General features: G+C 52.8%; 1 protein-coding gene across 1 annotated transcript; it reads right to left on the bottom strand.

The window, feature by feature from the left end:
- Window positions 1-4037: 4037 nt before the first annotated feature.
- On the bottom strand, window positions 4038-19674 carry Rpn1 (ribophorin I). Its single transcript, XM_042670333.1, has 10 exons — window positions 19389-19674; window positions 17959-18023; window positions 16314-16620; window positions 13119-13328; window positions 11080-11272; window positions 8318-8417; window positions 7392-7530; window positions 7092-7211; window positions 5682-5927; window positions 4038-4515 (listed from the first exon to the last, which is right to left on the bottom strand). The coding sequence occupies exons 1-10, from the start codon at window positions 19650-19652 to the stop codon at window positions 4333-4335; spliced, it is 1827 nt and encodes a 608-aa protein (XP_042526267.1). The 5' UTR covers window positions 19653-19674; the 3' UTR covers window positions 4038-4332.
- Between the last annotated feature and the right edge of the window lie 160 nt (window positions 19675-19834).

The raw sequence follows: 19834 nt of genomic DNA, 5'->3' as shown, positions 1-19834 counted from the left end.
CCTGGGGCAGGTCACCTGGGGTCACATGTCACCTGGGGCAGGTCACCTGGGGTCACGTGTCACCTGGGGCAGGTCACCTGGGGCAGGTCACCTGGGGTCACGTGTCACCTGGGGCAGGTCACCTGGGGTCACATGTCACCTGGGGCAGGTCACCTGGGGTCACGTGTCACCTGGGGCAGGTCACCTGGGGTCACGTGTCACCTGGGGGCAGGTCACCTGGGGTCACGTGTCACCTGGGGCAGGTCACCTGGGGTCACGTGTCACCTGGGGGCACGGGGCTGAGCACTCTCCCCATGGGGGCCGCGGTTGGAGGGCAGCAGAGGCAGGGAGGACGGGGCAGAGCACCCCAGGGAGGAGGAGGACCAAGGTGAAAACCGTGCAGGAATGTGCAGCCAACGGCTCAGGCACCCCAGGCCGCCGCTCCAGCGTCCAGCCGCGGGCCCTGCTGCGGAGCCGGTGGCAGGGCGCCCCCTGCCGGGGCTGAGACCGGCCCGGAAGGTAGTTTTGTCTCTGGCTTCGCCTGGTGCATGGGTAACACTGGTCTCACAGGACCAGGTTGTTAGAAAATAAAACCACTTCTGCTTCTCTGCCATGTTGAAACGCGGCCAAGAACCTTGGCTGGGAGCCAGAGCCATGTAGCTTCCGGTGGGCTTCCAGCCACCAGACTCCTGAGCCAAGAAAATGCCTTACCAGACACTCAGCCTCAGGCACCGTTAGAGCAACTGAGACCACCAAGCAAAGGCCCTTGGGCAGGCCGCTGTCCCCCTGGGCTTGGCCGGGGTGTGGCCATGGGCTGTGCCCGGGAACCGCGTCCCTCGGGTCGCGTGGTGGCCACGCGTGACATCCTCCCCAGACCAGCTACGCCATCACCGTCGCTCCCGGTGTGAGGGGCTCTAGGATCACCCCACATTCACTGATGAGTCTTAGCACACATCTTTCTAGAACACTGGGATTATTTGTTCTGTAGCTGGATGGAAGATTTACCTCCAAGTCACCCCTAGGCAGGATCAGGACTCCAGTTTCCCAACGCCCCAGTGCCACACACCGGTGCACATGGACAGACACGATACGGCACACACAGGGTCGGGGCACAGGCCACAGCCTCCGCCCTCCCCAGGCCCCCCTCCGCAGCCCCTCCAACACTGCTTCCTTGGCTGCGGGAACCACGGCCACTCTTGCCCTGCAGTCCTGGCCCCAGATGGAAGTGGGATCCCTGGGAGAGGGGGGATAGAGGGGTGTGAATGGGAGAGGCCACACCTGTCTGTCCAGCGTTCAAACACAGCTTACATAAGCCCACCCTCTTCACTCCAGGGAGGTCTGGGCCAGGACAGGAGCTGGCACTGAGATGTGGAACCATGGAAGTAGATGGACACCGGAGACCCGAGCAGCCCCGGGCCTGCCCTGCTCTGGGATCTATACGTGCGTGTGTGTGTGTGTGTGTGTGTGTGTGTGTGTAGGAGCCTGCGGGAGGAGAAATGCAGAAGAGCAGGATGCAGAGCACAGGTCTGCTGCACGCTTCAGGCTGGCAGGCTCCCCACGGAGTCTGCACACTGCACAAGCCCTGATCACTATCGCCTACCAGCACCTCTGGCAGGGACTCTGCCCACTCCCTTTCTATCTCTAGAACAGACCCATTTCCAATAAGCATCTTGGCTCGGTGGTAGAGTGCTTGCCTTGCATGCATGAGGCCCTGGGTTCGATTCCTCAGCACCACATAAGCAGAAAAAGCCTGAAGTGGTGCTGTAGCTCAAGTAATAGAGCTCTAACCTTGAGCATATTGGAGCTCAGACAGCACAGGCTCTAAGTTCAAGGCATCTGCATGCTGCAACCTTCCCATCCGTTGTGTTCAGGTATGCTCACCTGTGTGTGCACAGCAAGGGTGCACAACCATCCTGGAATAGCTGTGCCCCGTGCTGTGTGCACGCCTGGCCAATGCAGGACACGGACAGGGAAGGCCCGCCCTGCCCCAGGGACACCACCCAGGAAGAGCCCCGAGAAATGCCAGCATGTCTTCTTCCCCTGGAATCACTTGGTCAGTGCTCAAAGGCTCACAGACACGTCACAACAGCAAGACTTGAGGCCGAGAGAAGAGGGTCTGTCTGTGGCGCAGCCCGGGCTGGCTGCCACCGCCCGCGGGCCTGGCCGTGTTCCGAGGCTGCCTCCTGCGGCTGGCCCCCCTGGGTAGTGCTGGTGCGGTGGGTGTGTTGCCCAACCTCAGAGGCAAAGGGCCTGCTCTCCGAAAGCCAGCGTCGAGTCAGAGCGCCTCATTGCACACGTGCTCACAGAAGAGGCGGCCCGGTGGGTGCCCCAGCCACAGCCTGGGGTCCTACCAGCTCAGCTCCCGGACCCAGGCCTGGGAAGAGGAGGCTGGGAGCCAAGGCAGCTGGGGACAGGCCATGAACCTGGACTTGGTGCAGAAAAGCGAGGCCAAGGACTCTGGAAGGAACGCAGCACTGGAGCCACGCGCCCGGCCACGGCCCTCAGATCAGAGGTCGCACCGTCCCCGACGGTCCCTCGCTGCAGACCGAGCTCCTCTAGTGCTCTCTCCTGCTCCTTCACATCCCTGAGCCTAAAACAGCACCTAACTCCACGTGAAGATGTGCTGGAGGAACGGGGTTCTGTTCCACTGCAGCATCACGTGACCCTGTCCAGTGGGGCCTCGGGGAGGCCTGCCAGACCAGCCGAGGGACCGGAGCGGACCGACAGGCGGGCGGCACCCGCAGATCAGCATCAACCTACCAAGGCCTGGCCGACTGGATTGGTCTGAGCTCCCTTGGTCTGAGCTCCCTGGGCTTCTCCAATCCCCAAACCTGGTCTTCCTGACTGGCAGTGGCCAGACCTCACAGCCAGGCCAGGATCTGGCCCAGCTTTAAAATGGCAGCAGCCTTTCTGGAAGCCCTGAGCCCTGGGGTGCACCCTGGCATTTCCTGTCTCAACCTGCAGCCCCCAACTGCTGGGAGTGGGTTTCCGGCGGGGCTGCGGCCAGGCCTGCACTATCAGCGCAGCACCAGACACCCCGGTCAGGATACTTGTGGTGAAACTGTGAGGTGGCCGGTCCTTGGGGTTTCTCTCCCATGTCAGCCTCCAAGACAAATGGAGAGGAAAGTGACCCCAGGCCCTTGTAGGCCCTGTGAGGGGAAAGGACCCCAGGCCCTCTTAGGCCCTGTGGGGGGAAAGGACCCCAGGCCTTCTTAGGCCCTGTGGGGGGAAAGGACCCCAGGCCCTCTTCGGCCCTGCGCTCCCCTGAGGCAGGCTGGGCTGCCTGCAGCTCCCCAAGTCCAGCTCCACCTGCCCTCTTGCCCCCCAAGGCTTGGAGACATGCAAAGGCCAGGCCCGGGCTACTGCGGGTCACACCTTATCAAGTGGGGGCCACAGTGGCCGTGCCACAGGGACAGGTGTCTGCACCCACAGGGAGGGTGCCTGGCTTCCACAGGGCCCCCCAGGGCACAGGGAAGCTCCCAGGGCAATGGCCTGGGGCCCAGGAGGGCAGGAGGCTGGGGCCTGCAGGTCCAGGCGTAGGCCTGAACAGCACGCAGGGGCCTATATGCCTTCGTGACCAAGCTGTGGCCCCAGAGCAGGCTCTACCAGGACAGGCAGTGCCCTGTGCCCAGACGGTGTGTGAGGCCACAGCGGGATTGCACAGCCCAGAGCCGTGGGAACCCCGAGGCCCCCTCTGGAAGTGGGGAAGGCCGGCCCAGGCTTCCCCATGGGAGGGGCTGGGAAAGGTAGGCACCCTGCCCCCTCTAGGCGCACCCAGGCCCTGTCGGCCCCCCAGCTCTCCTCCCACCGTGCGTCCTCTGCCGGGGACACAGCAGCCTTGCCTGGGCTGGAGCTGCAGTGCCCTCCCGTGGTGTGCGCCAGTCTCTCCATTCCAACCAGGCCAAGCCTCGTCCCACTGGAGCCTGAGCTCCGGCAGGCTGGTCTGCATCTCCCCCAAGCAAGCTCTGATGCACGCCTGGAAGACCCATGTTGGGATGGATCTGTTCCGGTATAACTGCTAAACTTGCGCTGAGGAACAATCCACCACTCACTGGATGGAAAGTACTAGGAAAGCATTTATTTTCATTTGGTCACACGTGCTTTGAAAATAAAACAAAATGTATACACTCACAAAATAACCAAACATCAAAAGTTAGAAGGACTACAAGATGAAGAAGGGGGAAAACACGGACTGCTGAAACGCCTTTGTTCAAAACACGGTGGTGTTTGGCGGTGGAGTTCTCTAAGCTCACACCCAGGAAGGCAGGCAGGGCCCGGCCTCCGGGCTGCTGCGCCGCCTCCCTCCACCTACCCTCTGCTCTCGAGTGCAGGCACAGGGCCCTGGACACAGGGCTACAGCGCATCGAGGATGTGGTCGATCTTGGTGACCAGCTCCTGGCGCTTCCCTGAGATGAGCCTCTCGTTCTCGATGTAGGTGTCTTTCTTGAGCTTGCCAGCCACCAGCCGCTCGGCCTCCACTGCCGACTTCAGCACCAGCTCCTTGACCTGCACATCCAGCTTCTGCATTTCACTCACCTGGCCAAGAGAGTGGGGGCACTGAGAACAGGCCTCCCGCCGACTCAAGGCAGCCGCGGCCCAAAGCCAGTCACAGCAGCAGCCACAGAGGGGCCGGCCGGCCGGGAGGGACTCTGGGTCCTGCCCCTCTGAGCGCTGACCTCACGGCCAGCCACTTGCCACCCCTGGCCTCATCTGCAGAAAACTGAGGACTAAGGGCAAGCACCGTGGAACCACCTGGCATGATGCCCTGGTACCCAGGTGAGGGTGAGCATCTCTGCTCTGCCTGCTAATCCAGGATGCAGTTAGGCAGTAGACCAATGGCTGGTGTGGGGTTAGGGCCAGCCATTACCAACAGTGCATGTGGCAGAGGACTGGAGTGAGCACGGTACGCAGCCCAGGCCCAGCTCACACACACCCAGGCACGGTCCTCGTGTGGAGGATATACATACACTAATGCCCAAAGAGTATGAATAGGACGCAGTCAGGGACTGTGAGGGACAGCTCTGAGCGGTGCTGGAGGTGAGGACACTTGCACCGCATGCCAGTCCCTGTGCAAGGCACTTACTCACAGAGCTACTTCCCTGTAGCTTGACCCAGAGGTCAAGTAACATCCCCAAAGTCAGAGTTGGAAGCAGAGCCTGCATTTGTTTTTTTTGCCAGTGCTAGGGCTTGAACATTGGGCCTGGGTGCTATTCCCGAACTTCTTTTGCTCACAGTGAGTGCTCTATCACTTGAGCCACAGCACTTCTAACATCTTCTGAGTAGCTTATTGGAGATAAGAGTCTCATGGACTTTCCTGCCTTGGCTGGCTTTGAACCATGAACCTCATATCTCAGCCTCCTGTGTAGCTAGGATGACAGGCGTGAGCCACCGGCGCCTGGCTTGAGTTCTTTTTCTGATGTCGTTTTTACCCTTTAGCTAAGTCTGGTCTTGAACTCTAAATCCTCCCACCACAGCTTCCCAAGTAACAGGACTGCAGGCAAGGCCACCGTGGCACTGAGATGCACCCACACTCTGTAGAGGGCCAAGGCAGACTGGAGCCCAGAGGAAACCCAGCCCCCCACCAGGACCTGGAACTTCCTGTGCCCAGGTGCAGTGCCTCACAAACCGTGCCTGAGCAGGCTCACCCAGCAGGCCACCTGGCTGGAGGCTGACTGAGAAGAGGCCACAATGCAAACACTCACCCTGTCACACAGGTCAGAGCCCTCTGTCTTCAGTCTGGACTGCAGGACTGCGATCTCGCTGGTCACAGCCTTGTGCTCAGTCTCTAGGCTCTTCTTGCCACTGTTGAGGGTGGAGACATCCCGAGACTGTTTGTACCTATTGATGGTCTCGTCAAAGTGACGATAGAGGCCTATCCTCTTGTTGACCAGGGTCAAAACCTGCTCTGTGATGCAAGCCACCTTCATCCTGGCCTCCGCAGCTGGATCCTAGAGGAGGGAAGGGGTGCCATGTCTGACGGTGCTCAAATTTGAGCCCACTGCAGAACACCTCCCAGGACACCCGGAAGCCCCCATTGTAGAACTATCAAACCCATGCTGACAGTCAGGACGACGCGCAGCAATGGGCATGACAGGGAACAAACAGATGAAGCAGCCCACAGGGCTCACCAAGTTGAGCCAGGACAGTAACATGAGAGCATACGGTGAACAGATATGGAAAGTGCTGAGAAGAGGCTTCAGCACTAGCTGAGGGCTTGAAGGAGGCTTCCTATTACACGTTCCTTCTTAAAGCCTTCGAGTGGAAGCTGGGAATGTGGCTCAGTGGTAGAGTGCTCGCCTAGCAAGATGAAGCCCTGGGTTTGATTCCTCAGTACCACATAAGCAGAAAAGGCCAGACGTGGCCTGAAGCTCAGGGACAGCGCCCAGGCCCTGAGTTCAAGCTCCAGGACTGGCACCAAAAAAAAAAGTGCAAACCAAGCATCTGTGGCTGTCTGTAACAGCTGTTAAGGAGCTAAGACCTGAGGACAGTGGTTCAAAGCTAGCCTAGGTAGGAAAGTCCGTAAGACTCTTATCTCCAACTAATCACCCAAAAGCCAAAAGTTGAGCTATGGCTCAAACAGCAGAGCATCAGCTTTGAGTGAAAAAGACAAGGCCCAGGCCTTGAGTTCAAACCCCAGGATGCCACCCCCAAAAAAGTAAGGAAACTGTTACAGATGACTTCCAGTATGTGTATTAAAAAAAAAAAAAAAAGTTTAAAGAAATAAAAAAGCATCTGCTTATTCTAGAAATTAAAAAAAAATACTATGTCATGTGTGCAGCCAGAGAGGTCTACAGGTATCTGTCAGTAGAGGGGGCTGGCAAGGCGGCCAAGGAAGTGCTCACCCCACCTACCAAGAAGCAGGGGGCTGCGTAACCACCACCAACCCATCCACACCCACGCCGCCACGCGGGCTTCCAGAACTGAAACCAGACAGGGACTTCACCCAGTGCACTGGAAACCACAGCGTCAAGAGAGAACTGGGAAGGCTGAGACCAAACACCAAGCCCTGGCTTTACCCAACTCCACACATACAAAGTATCTGCGCGGTAAACGTTCGCAGAGAGGGGAGTGTCTGGCAACAGAAGGGGGCTGCTCTCGGCTGTGAAGGTCACCTTGGTGATGGAGAAGTCCAGGCGCACATAGACAATGACGGTGAAGAACAGGATGTAGAAGGCAGCGACCACCAGCAGGGGCTCCTGCAGCATCAGCACCTTGTTGAAGGTGTAGTGGATCTGGGGGAGACGGGGAGACAGGCAGAGTCAGGGCCACAGGGACACCAGGACCTAGGTGCACAGACCCGCCCCCAGCCTGGCTCACTCTTCACCCTGACCCAGTGGCAGCCCAAAGGCAGAGACGGGTCAGTCGGCAGCTGCAGACGCACTGCCTTTTGGCAGAGCGGCTCGGCCACGCACCACAATGTCCTGAATGTGCTGTTCCACAAGGTTCTTCTTGTAGGCCACGATCACGGGGCGGCCAAAGGTGTCGAGGTAGGTGTAGTGCAGCTCGTCCGGGGCCCGGCTGATCTCGTAGGGGCTGTCCACTTGGATGTTCCTGGAGACAGAAAGGAAGGACACCCCGTGGCCTCAGACACAACACGCCCACAGAAGCATGGCCTCAGAGCTGGGGCCAGGGACAGCGAAGCTCATGCGCCACTCACCACCCTTGCCCTCCAGCCCTGAGGAGACCGCGCCCAGCCCCAGCCCAGGGCCCACCTCCACAGAGCCTCAGGAGCACCAACACTCCCCACACGAGAGAGAGGCTGCTAAGAGCACACCTGTGGCTCTCCTCTGCCCAGGTGCCCGCTGGGACGAGGGAGGCCCCTGCTGAGCCACCTCAAGAGCCCAAGACGAAGGGCGCGCCACTCTGCTCTGTCCGCACAGCAAAATGCACACCCCGCCATCCTAGCCTCAAGAACTTCCTTCTGCTGGACAGAGCTCTCTTTACAAGTTTTTAATTAATAAGCTTTTTATTGTGAAAATACCGTACAGAAGGGTTACAATTACATGAGCAAGGTAATGAGTACATTTTTTCTTTTTGCTTATGTGGTGCTGAGGAATGGAACCCAGGGCCTCATGCATGCAAGGCAAGCGCTCTACCACTGAGCCACCTTCCCAGCCCAATGAGTACATTTCTTATCAAGCACTGTTGGCTCCTCCTCCTGTTTCTCCTTACCATCCCATCTCCCTCCCCCTCACTGCATGTCCTCCCCTTACCCTACTCCGAAAGTTTTATAAATAAACCTCATGCCTTCCTTTGAGCTTAACTTTTCAAGCTTCAGTCAAAGCTTCGATAAGTATCTACTCAGACCCACGGAATGCACGGAGACCGGCATACTCACTTGGCCCCCTCAGGCAAAATGATCTTCACGGTCAGAGAATCTATTACTTGCTCGTCAAACACATGGTCCACAAACCTCATCTTCAGTGCATACTGGTCACCTGAGGAGTCAGGCAGATACAGACAGCCATGAGAACAGAGAATGGGTCAGCGACCGGATCCAGGCGATGGCGCACACCCATATCCTTGCTACTTAGGAGGCTGAGACACGAGGATCAGGATCGTGGCTCAAAGCCAACCCGGGCAGCTAAGTCTGACACTCTTATTTCCAATTAACTAGCAAAAGGCTAACAGTGAAAAACTAGCACTCAGGTATTGAGTTCACTCCCTAGTATTGGTATGAATGTGTGCACACACACACAGACAGACAGGATTCTGTGAACTGGAGAACTGTAACAGAATTAAAGGGAAATATGCTGCATAACACCTATTTGCTTCAACAATGCTCCCATAGCCCAAGCAGGTAAGATGGGGAAAGGAGGATTGTTTTTTATCTGTTGAGTTGTGTGGTAAACCAAGTGACTTGACTGAAATGTTGAATTCTGCCATCTGATACCCTCCAGATCCAGATTTCCAACACAGAATTAAATGTAACATACCAACAAAATGTCAACTGTAATACACACATCTTTCATACATGAAATAAACCAGCACAGCCTCAAAGCAACAATTCCCAATTCTCCTATTACTGTTTTCGTGCGTGCGTGTGTGTGCGTGTGTGCGTGTGTGTGCGTGCATGTGCGTATGTGTGTGCGTGTGTGTGTTTGACAGTGCTGGGGTTTAAAGAACACAAGGCCTAGCTGAGTGCTGGTGACTCGTGCCTGTAATCCTAAGATCACAGCTCAAAGCCAGCCCAAGCAAGGAAGTCTGTGAGACTACTTACCTCCAATAAACTACTAGAAAAAAACTGGAAGTGGTGCTGTGGCTCAAGTGGTAGAGCGCTAGCCTTGAGCTGAGGAGCTGAGGGACAGCGCCCAGGCCCAGAGTTCAAGACCCACACAAACAAACAACAACAACAACAACAAAACGCAAGGCCTGTGCGCCTTAGGCATGGGCTCTACTACTTGAGCCATATTCTAAGACCTTTTTGCCTCTGTTATTTTCCATTTTTCTGACCATGTCTCCAAGACAGTACTGACCATGACCCCACTTATGCTTCCTATGGAGCTGGGATGTTATGTAACCAGCTTTTTCTAGGTTAATCACATTCTCACCTCAACCTTCTGAGTAATTACCACCAGACCCAGTCTCATAGATTATGGTCTTAAAATACCATTGTCCACTAGAAGAAACTAGTTTCTTGAAAACTAAATTTAAGATATGGGGCTGGGAAGGTGGTTCAGTGGTAGAGCGCTTGCCTTGCATGCATGAGGCCCTGGGTTTGATTCCTCAGCACCACATAGGCAAAAAGAAAAAAGCCGGAAGTGGCGCTGTGGCTCAAGTGGTAGAGCGCTAGCCTTGAGCTGAAGAGCTGAGGGACAGCGCCCAGGCCCAGAGTTCAGGCCCCACCACTGCACCGTCCCCCCCCCCCCCCCAAAAAAAAAGATCTGTAGCCGAAATTACACAATTGAATCAGAAATATCTTTCCACAAGACATCAAGAAAGAAGAGACTGAGCCAGGCACCAATGGCTTACACCTATAATCCTAGCTACTCAGGAGGCGGAGATCTGAGGATCGGGGTTCAAAGCCAGCCCAGGCAGGAAAGTCCATAAGACTTTTTTTGTAGGTAGTGGGGCTTGAAGTCTGGGCCTGGGTGCTCTCCCTCAGCTCTTCAGCTCAAGGCAAGTGCTCTACTGCTTGAGCCACAGTGCCACTTCCAGTTTACTAGTGGTTTTTATTGGAGATAAGAGTCTCATGGACTTTCCTGCCCGGACTGGCTTTGAACCTCTAGCCTCAGATCTCAGCTTCCTGAGTAGCTAGGATTACAGGCATGAGCCACCAGTGCCTGGCTTATTTATTTTCGGTCAGTCATAGGGTTTTTACTCTGGGCCTGGGTGCTGTCCCTCAGCTCTTCAGCTCAAAACAAGTGCTCTACCACTTGAGCCACTTTCTTGCCCGGGCTGGCTTTGAACTATGATCCTCAGATCTCGGCTTCTTAAGTAGCTAGGATTATAGGCATGAGCCACCGGGGCCCAGCAAAACACTGTCTTTTTTGTTGTTCGTGGTGGTAGTTGTGGGGCTTGAACTCTGGGCCTGGGTGGTGTCCCTCAGCTCTTCAGCTCAAGGCGAACACTCTACCACTTGAGCCACAGTGTCACTATTATCTCCAGGTGGCTGTATGGCTCACGCCTGTAATCCTAGCTACTCAGGAGGCTGAGATCTGAGGATCCTGGTTCAAAGCAAGCCCAGGCAGGAAAGACCATGAGACTCTTATGGCCAATAAACCACTCAGAAAACCGGAAACATGATGTGGCTCAAGCAGTAGAGTGCTTGACTTGCACTGAAGAGCTGAGGGACAGCACCCAAGCCCAGAGTTCAAGCCCGACTGACAAAAAAAGAAACTATTTATAAATTTAACCAGCTTTCTCTGATAGTAGAGAATTTCCACTAGTGTATGAACCCATTAGTGTACAGATGCATTACTTTTACAACAGTAATTTGTACAGCAGAGTTGGCTCCTGACGTATTAGCATTCCCAAGAATACAAGTGAATACTACTGACACTGGAAGGGCTGGTGTGCTGGGAAAGAGGAAGCCACAAGGGAGGGAGGGGAATAGAAGACAGAAAGCCTCTCCTATTCTCTCACTGCATACAGACTCACCCAAATTATAGAGGTACTCATAGCTTGGGAGGTTGTAGCCAACCATGTAATGTGTCTTCCACCCGCCAAAGAGAGGGAATCGAGGCCTGATCTCCATCTCCACAGAGTCGTCCAAAATGAGAAGGTGGCTGGTGGAAACATTGCCAATCTCATCCCGGTAATAAACGTCCTGGGCAGCAGCAGGGAGGATGGTCTGCAAGGAAGTGGACACGGCTTCAAGAAGCTGCAGGCACCTCCATGGAGTTGACCTCAGAGGCACAAGACTGCAACATCTTCATTATCCCTTCATCTAACTTTACTCCTATGGCTTTAAAATTTCTAATAGTCACATCTAACTCAATCAAGAATGCTAAGTAGACAAGAATCCTCTATATAGTAAATAATTAATCCTTGCAAACGCCCTTGTGAACTAAGCTTAGTAGAGGTAAAAACAATCCTACAAGTGACTATGCAAGAAAAGAACTTAAAGCTGGAAGAACTTACATCAAATTACTAGGTAGAGTAAGGCTTTTTTTTTTAGTCGTGGCCCCAGACTGCCAAAAAAAAAAAAAAAAGATTTCTAATACTTGGTCAGGTCATGAGGGAAGGATGAAATACATAACTCTGTTCACACTTTAAGCCCTTCTACAATAGAGAAGAACATGAAGATATTTAATACTGGGTTAAGAATATAACACAGTTAACCTGACTGACATGCTCAAAGCCTTGGGCTTCATCCCAGAAAAAAAAAAATTTCCTTTTAAGACAAAAAAAAGACACAGAACTATACAAGTAACTTAATTTTTTTTAAACTGAAAAAGCAAAAATGTTGCCGGGCGCCAGTGGCTCACTCCTGTCATACTAGCTACTCAAGAAGCTGAGATCTGAGGATCACAGTTCAAAGCCAGCCCAGGCAGGAAAGTTCCTGAGACTCTTATCTCCAATAAACCACTAGAAAATCAGAAGTGGCACTGTGGCTCGAGGTAGAGCACTCACCTTGAGCTGAAGAGCACAGGGACAGTGCCTAGGCCCAGAGTTCAAGCCCCACAACCGACAAAAAAACAAGTCAACAATACTGTTTGAGTGGTGGTACTATTTTTCCTTTCAAACCCATGGTTTGGGGCTGGGACACATAGCTCAGTGGCAAAGCACTTACCTAGCAAGTACCAACAATCTGGGTTCCATTCCCAGTTCCAAAAAGAAGGGACAAAAAAAAAAACACAGGGCTGGGAAGGTGACTCAGTGGTAGTGCTTGCCTAACATGCATGAAGCCCTGGATTCAATTCCTCAGTTCCACATACACAGAAAAAGCCCGAAGTGGCCCTGTGGCTCAATTGGTAGAGCGCTAGCCATGAGTAAAAGCTAAGGGACAGTGAGTGCCCAGGCCCTGAGTTCAAGCCCAGGACTGGCAGTGAAAAAAGAAGTCCAAACAAAAATTATGGTCTAGAGCCAGACACAATGATACACATCATCCATAATCTCATCACGTGGGAGGGAAGCAGAAGCAGTTGGATGGAGTACCAGGACAGCCAAGGCTACATTCCAGACAATGTGGTACACATTACTCATAATCCCAGCACATGGGAGGCAGAGGCAGAAAGATCGAGTGAGTACAAAGACATTGCCATATTCCACTTATAGACCAGCCAAAAAGAATAAAAAATAATAAGTCAGGCGCCAGTGGCTTACGCCTGTAATCCTAGCTATTCAGGAAGTTGAGATCTGAGGAATGCGATTTAAAACCAGCCCATGCAGGAAAATTCATGAGACTCTTATCTCTAATTAACCACCAGAAAACTGGAAGTGACACTGTGGCTCAAAGTGGTAAAGCGCCAGGCTTCAGCAAAAGAGCTCTGGACAGACAGCACGTAGGCCCTATGTTCAAGCCCCACAACTGACAATGAAGAAATAAGCAAACTGTCTACTTGTCTAAGTTCTTCACTCAATTACTTGACAATTGATTAATTCCCAAACTATCTACTTTTTGCTACTTTCAAAAAGCAAGAGAGGGAAGACTGATGAAGTCAGTACTCACAGTGTCAAACTTGAATGCCACACACCTTAAAAGAGCGAATGGAAGATATCCCGCTGTCTGGCTGCCTCTGGTAGTCGTAGCGAGAGAAAGGCCCTTTGAGCACAGCCCCAGTGTGCTTCAAATCCACGTTCTCTTCCACGGCAATATTACCCCAGTGGGAGACCTCGATGACACGGGTCATGCTGGTGATGGTCAGGAAAGGGCTGTTGTTCTCATAGTGCACCTTAAAGGCATCCTAGGGAGAAGGAGAAACAAGCACCTCAAAGTTCTGAGAAATAGTTTTCAACACTAGTCTACAATCACATTTGCAGGAGACAGTCTACACACATCAACACAATAGTAAATATGAAATCGCTAACTTTTTTTTCTGAGCCAAGATCTTGCCATACAGTAGCCCATGCTGTTTCAAACTTGCAATCTTGATCTTTATGCCATCTCCCAAGTACGGCTGGAATTACACACGTGTGCCACTATACTTGGCTATATGCAATAAATATATATATATATATATATATACATATATATATACATATATATATATATATGTATATATATATATATGTATATATATATATATATACATATATATATATACATATATATATATATATACATATATATATATATATATATACATATATATATATATATATATATATATATATATTTTTTTTTTTTTTTTTTTGGCCAATTCTAAAGTTTGAACTCAAGAAGCTTACATTCAACCTGTTCATGGCTGGAACTCTACCACTTGAACCAGTCCTCTAGTGTGCTCTAGTGTGTATGTGCACCATTTCTTAATGACATACACTAGATCCTTTTGCTAATGTGGAAATAAATGTTCATTTGAAAAGACAGAATACACAAATTTTTTTAAAGCCTAACATATCTTTTGTATTTAAAAAATTGAATATAAGGGGGCTGGGAAGGTGGCTCAGTGGTAGAGTGCTTGCCTTGCATGCTCGAGGCCCTGGGTTCGATTCCTCAGCACCACATAAGAAGAAAGCCGGAAGTGGCGCTGTGGCTCAAGTGGTAGAGCGCTAGCCTTGAGCTGAAGAGCTGAGGGACAGCGCCCAGGCCCAGAGTTCAGGCCCCCACGACCGGACTCAAAAAAAAAAAAAATTGAATATAAGCCAGGCACCAGTGGCTCACGCCTGTAATCCTAGATACTCAGGAGGCTGAGATCTGAGAATTGCAGTTCAAAGCCAGCCTGGACAAGAAAGTCCATGAGACTCTTATCTCCAATTAACCAGAAAGCCAGAAGTGGTGCTGTGGCTCAAGTGATAGAGAGTTCCCCTTGAGCTGAAGAGCTGAGGGACAGAGCCCAGGCCCAGAGTTCAAGCCCCATAACTGGGGGAAAAAAACAATATACCTATACTTCACTTACCTTACAGTAATGATATCAGATGGGTTGGGTGATTTTTGTAGGTTTTTTTGTAGGTTGTAGGGCTTGAACTCAGGGCCAGGATGCTGTCCCTGAGCTCTTTCACATCAAGGTTAGTGTTCTGCCACTTTAAAACACAACCTGTTTTCTGGTGTTGTTAATTGAAGAGTCTCAGACTTTCCTGCTTACACTGGCTTTGAAGTGTGATCCTAAGATCTCAGCTTCCTGAGTAGCTAGGATTACAGGCGTTAGCCAACAGTGCCCAGCTGGCTGTACATTTTTTGCCAGTCTTGGGGCTTGAACCCAGGGCCTGGGCACTGTCCCTGACCTGCTCTTGCTCAAGGTTAGCCCTCTACTACTTGAGCCACAGCACCACTTCCAGCTTTTTCTGTTTATGGAGTACTGAGAAATCAAGCCCAGGGCTTCATGCATGCTAAGCAAGCACTCACTCTACCACTAAGCCACCTTCCCAGCCCTGGCTGTACAATTTTAAACTGTAAATAAAGGAAAACTTTGACTAGGAAATACAAGCTCCAATGAAGACATACTATAAACTAGAAAAGGTGGTGTGTGTGTGTGTGTGTGTGTGTGTGTGTGTGTGTGTGTGTGTGTGTGTGTGTGTGTGTGTGTGTGTGTGTGTGTGTGTGTGTGTGTATACACACATATACATAGTATTACTGCTTTTTTCTAACTGGAATTCACAAACTTTTTCAGCTAAAACTTATGGAGCTAATATAGAGAGAGCTAACATACATACATGTATCAGGTCCTCTTTTATAAACCTAAATGCATTATCTCACGCCACCCACAAAATAAGCTAAAATAAGAAATATTTTTATTTCCATTATAAAACCAAAATGGAGGCCCAGACCTAGCAGCCCCCTTACTTACTAAAGAGCATAACCCTAAGTGGTAATACTGCACATTCAGCTCTGACTTGGGCGGTCCAACTCCATCATTTTATAGTTAAGTACCGCCTCCCGCTTAGGTCCAGAAAATTAACATCTATACTTGCATCAGTTTCCTAACTTCTAAGCCACTTTTACCTTGAGGTTATTAGGGGGGGAAAAAAAATCTTTTGATACCAGCAAAAATCAGCAGCATGAGCTGGGAAGGTGGCTCCGTGGTAGAGCGCTTGCCTGGCATGCATGAGGCTCTAGGTTCGATTCCTCAATACCACATAAGCAGAAAAAAAGCCGGAAGTGGCGCTGTGGCTCAAGGGGTAGAGCGTTAGCCTTGAGCTGAAGAGCTGAGGGACAGCGCCCAGGCCCAGAGTTCAGGCCCACAACCAACAAGAAAAATCATCATTAGCAGCAGCAGCTCTAACCACTGTATAGCCCTAATGCCCTTCTGTGAAAACCCTTGAAGCACAGAGAACAAAATGTCAAAGAGCACCCTCCTCCCCAAGTTCATTCTGCCACTAGATTTTCATTGTGTTCCTGCACTGAGGCTTTAACTCAAGACTTTGTGCTTTTGCTTGGCTTTTTTAAATCTCAAGTCCAGCATTCTACCACTGAGCCAAACCTCTAGTTCCTGTGACCAGACTTGGTTATACCAGTACACCTTCATGTTTGAAGCTGTCTACAATATCGAAGTCTCAAGCCTGAACTGCTCCCTCCTAGCAGCACCCCAAGGCCCTCAGCCACTCCGGGATACTGCCACCCCAGCTCCCATCTCATCCCTCCACCACCCTCAACCCCCATCCCCACATGCAGTTAGCCACTGTGCTCCAAGAGAAGAGACCTCGAGACACACTCCACTTCAAATGTCCACCCACCCCAAGCCACTCCAGGCTATCAGCCAAGAGTCACTCTGCAGGACGCCATTTGGCCCCACCTGACTGTAGGCAGGGACATCTCTGAAAGGCCCATAATCCAGGAGGTCTTCAGAGCGCATGGGGTTCCCCAGCTTGGTATAGCTCTCCACGTTTCGGGAAGCAAGCTTCACGCGAGTGGTCTGGGTCTTCGTTGGGTAGGGAGAGTAGAAATAGTGGTTCCCCTCAAAAACCACAAACTGTTTCTCTGCCTGTGTTATCTGGGTTGGATAGGGCTGAAGCACATGGGTGAAGACTGTTTCCACGATGACTGAAATCTTGCTCCCAGGATCCAGAGCAACTGGGAGCTTGACCACGAAGAATCTTCCACTGAAGCAAGAGAATTGAGAAAGGTTTAGGTTAAAAGGTTAACAAGTGGGCTGGGAAGGTGCTCAGTGGTAGAGCGCTTGCCTTGCATGCATGAGGCCCTGGGTTCGATTGCTTAGCACCACATAAACAGAAAAGACCAGAAGTGGGGCTGTGGCTCAAGTGGTAAAGGGACAGCGCCCAGGCCCAGAGTTCAAGCCCCACAACCAAAAAAAAAAAAAAAAGGTTAACAAGCTTGTAGCTCAAAGTCACAGAAAAATTCTAGACCCAAAACAAAAATGATGTGTTTTTTTTTTGTCAGTCTTGGGGCCCAAACTCTGGGCCTGGGCACTGTCCCTCAGCTCTTCAGCTCAAGGCGAGCGCTCTACCACTTGAGCCACAGCACCACTCCCAGTTTTCTGGTGGTTTATTGGAGATAAGAGTCTCATGGGCAATTTCCTGCCTGGACTGGCTTTGAATGGAGATCCTTAGATCTCAGCCTCCTGTGTAACTAGGATTACAGGCATGAGCCACCAGGGCTCAGCTAAAGATGACTACCTTTAAAAGATCACTTTTTTATTTTTTTGGTCAGTCTTGGAACTTGAACTCAGGTCCTGGGCGCTGTCCCTGGGCTTCTTTTGCTGAAGGCTAGCACTCTACTACTTGAACCACTAGTGCAACTTCCAGCCTTTTCTGTTTATGCAGCATGGAGTTGAAGTTCTAAACAGCAGGAGGCCATAACACCATCTCCAAATAACCAGCAAAAAGCTGGCTTAAGGCATAGCTCAAGTGGCAAAGCGCCACCAAGCAAATAATCAGAGCAGGACAACCTTAGCTCAAACCTCAGTACTACCTTTGTGTTTTGGTTTTGGGTTTTTTTTGGTCACTCATGGGGCTTGAACTAGGCCTGGGCATTGTCCCTAAGTTTTGCGCAAGGCTAGCAACTTTAACACTTTGAGTCACAGCACCACTTCTATTTTTCTGGGAGTTTAATTGGAGCCTCACAGACTTTCCTGCCCAGGCTGGCTTGGAACCACAATCCTCAGAGCTCAGACTCCCCAGTAGGTAGGATTACAAACATGAACCACCAGCACCCTGAATTCAGCTTCTGAATGTTTACCAGTCAGTTCCAATAACTACCCATAGCCAGTACCCTTCATGACCTGATTCCCTTCCTTTGTTCATAGCACTACCATCTAACCAATTCTGGAATGCAGATTAATATTACCACTGTTAATAGCACTAATATCAAACCAACTGCAGAAATCTCAGGGATGTTCTGATACTTCACTCTACCCCATCCCAAATATCTGGTCAGTCCTGCCTTGGCGATTCCTCTTACACAGTCGTTTGTCAGATTACCTTTTACCCTTGATTTTGGTTTCTCGTACTTCCAGATTATTCTCTTCCTCATCTTCTCCCTTCACCTATTGCAAAAAAAAAATGAGTTATTCTTTAAACTTTTTGGTTTCTAAGTTTTTTCTCTACAACAAAAAATCATTGCCAGCTATGCACCAGTGGTCTTACCTGTAAAAAAAAGGTGGGGGCCTGGGAAGGTGGCTCAGTGGTAGAGTGCTTGCCTTGCATGCATGAGGCCCTGGGTTTGATTCCTTAGCACCAAATAAGCAAAAAGAAAAAAGCCGGAAGTGGTGCTGTGGCTCGAGTGGTAGAACACTAGCCTTGAACTAAAGAGCTGAAGGATAGCGCCCAGGCCCAGAGTTCAGGCCCCACGACTGACAAAAAAAAAAAACTGGAAGTGGTGCTGTGGCTCAACTGGTACAGTGCTAGCCTTGAGCAAAAATAAAGCTCAGGGACAGTGCCCAGGCCCTGATTTCAAGCCCCAGGAGACAGGAAGGGAGACAGACACACAGAAACACAGACACACATACAGAATGGGATTTAACACTCAAAGCATTCGAAGATGGTGGTGGTTCAGCTAAGTAAAATAAGGCCTGATCCACTCTTCCCAGATGCATCTGAGTACAGCTGTTTTCATCCAGGGCAAGGCATGAAAGGGATTGGGGTCACTTTAGAAATCCAATCTCTATTACCCCTTTGTAGAGCTCCACATCCAGAATAGAGTGCTCCCAAGAAATGTGACACTCAAATGGCCCGAAAAGGGCACCGCTGGGGTCCCGACGCCTCCCCCGGAATCCACCGGCCCCTTCCTTGGGGCAGCGGAGGGGCGCGGCGCCCCGGGCTCGCCTCGGCCGTTTTACACTGGGCAACCTCAAGTCGCTGGGCTGGCGGGGACCGGGGACCCCCAGAGCCCTCGGCTGCAGCCCAGAGGCCGCGCCCGCGAGGGACCCGGGCAGCCACGTGCGCGTCGGGGCCGTGCGGCCCGGTCCGAGGCGGAGGGCACCCCGACCCCGGCGGCTCCGAGGCCTGCTCCCCGTCGGCCCCCCCCGCACCCCGATCCCACCCCCACACGCACCCCGAGGCCCACCCGCACCCCGATCCCGCCCCCACCTGCACCCCGAGGCCCACCCGCACCCCGAGCGCACCCACCTGCACCCCGAGGCCCACCCGCACCCCGAGGCCCACCCGCACCCCGAGGCCCACCCGCACCCCGAAGCCCACCCGCACCCCGAGCCCACCCGCACCCCGAGGCCCACCCGCACCCCGAGCGCACCCACCTGCACCCCGAGGCCCACCCGCACCCCGAGCGCATCCACCCGCACCCCGAAGTGCGCCAGCCGCACCCCGAGGCCCACCTGCACCCCGAGGCCCACCCGCACCCCGAGCGCACCCACCTGCACCCCGAGGCCCACCCGCACCCCGAGCGCACCCACCTGCACCCCGAGGTGCGCCAGCCGCGCCTCGAGTTCCGGCTCCAGAGCCAGGAGGAAGGAGGCGGCGCGCGGCGCGGAGCCGCCGCCCGCGTGCGCCAGGACCACCTCGGCCGTGACCTTGGCCAGGTGGCTGCTCAGGTCCACCGTGCGCCTCACGTCCTCGTTGACGAGCGGCGGGGCCTCCGAGGCGCCGCCCGGCGCCGGGGCCCAGGCCCCGAGCCACAGGAGCAGCGGCAGCAGCAGGCCGGCGGCGGGCGCCTCCATGACCGGACCCAGCCGAGCGCCGACGCCCGGCTCCGCCCCCGCCACGGGGCGGCCTCCCATTGGCCAGTCGGGGCCACGGGGCCGCGAAGGACCCCGTCTCCAGGGCAACCGAGTGGCCGCCGCGCGCCTGACCACAAACCGGAGCTCGGCCCAGCGCTGCCGGAAGGCCCCCGGGTCCGACT

This window comes from Dipodomys spectabilis, unplaced genomic scaffold, assembly GCF_019054845.1.
Source record: "Dipodomys spectabilis isolate Male_0828 unplaced genomic scaffold, ASM1905484v1 ptg000541l, whole genome shotgun sequence".
Lineage (NCBI taxonomy): Eukaryota > Metazoa > Chordata > Mammalia > Rodentia > Heteromyidae > Dipodomys > Dipodomys spectabilis.
This window is presented reverse-complemented; position numbering and strand designations above follow the sequence as displayed.

Coding starts and splice junctions, on each gene's coding strand:
- Rpn1 (XM_042670333.1), bottom strand. CDS start 19,652: ATGGAGGCGCCCGCCGCCGGCCTGCTGCTGCCGCTGCTCCTGTGGCTC. Junction 13,329..16,313: donor ATGTCCCTGCCTACAGTCAG/GTGGGGCCAAAT, acceptor CCTTCTCCCTAG/GATGCCTTTAAGGTGCACTA. Junction 7,531..8,317: donor ATTTTGCCTGAGGGGGCCAA/GTGAGTATGCCG, acceptor TTCTGTCTCCAG/GAACATCCAAGTGGACAGCC.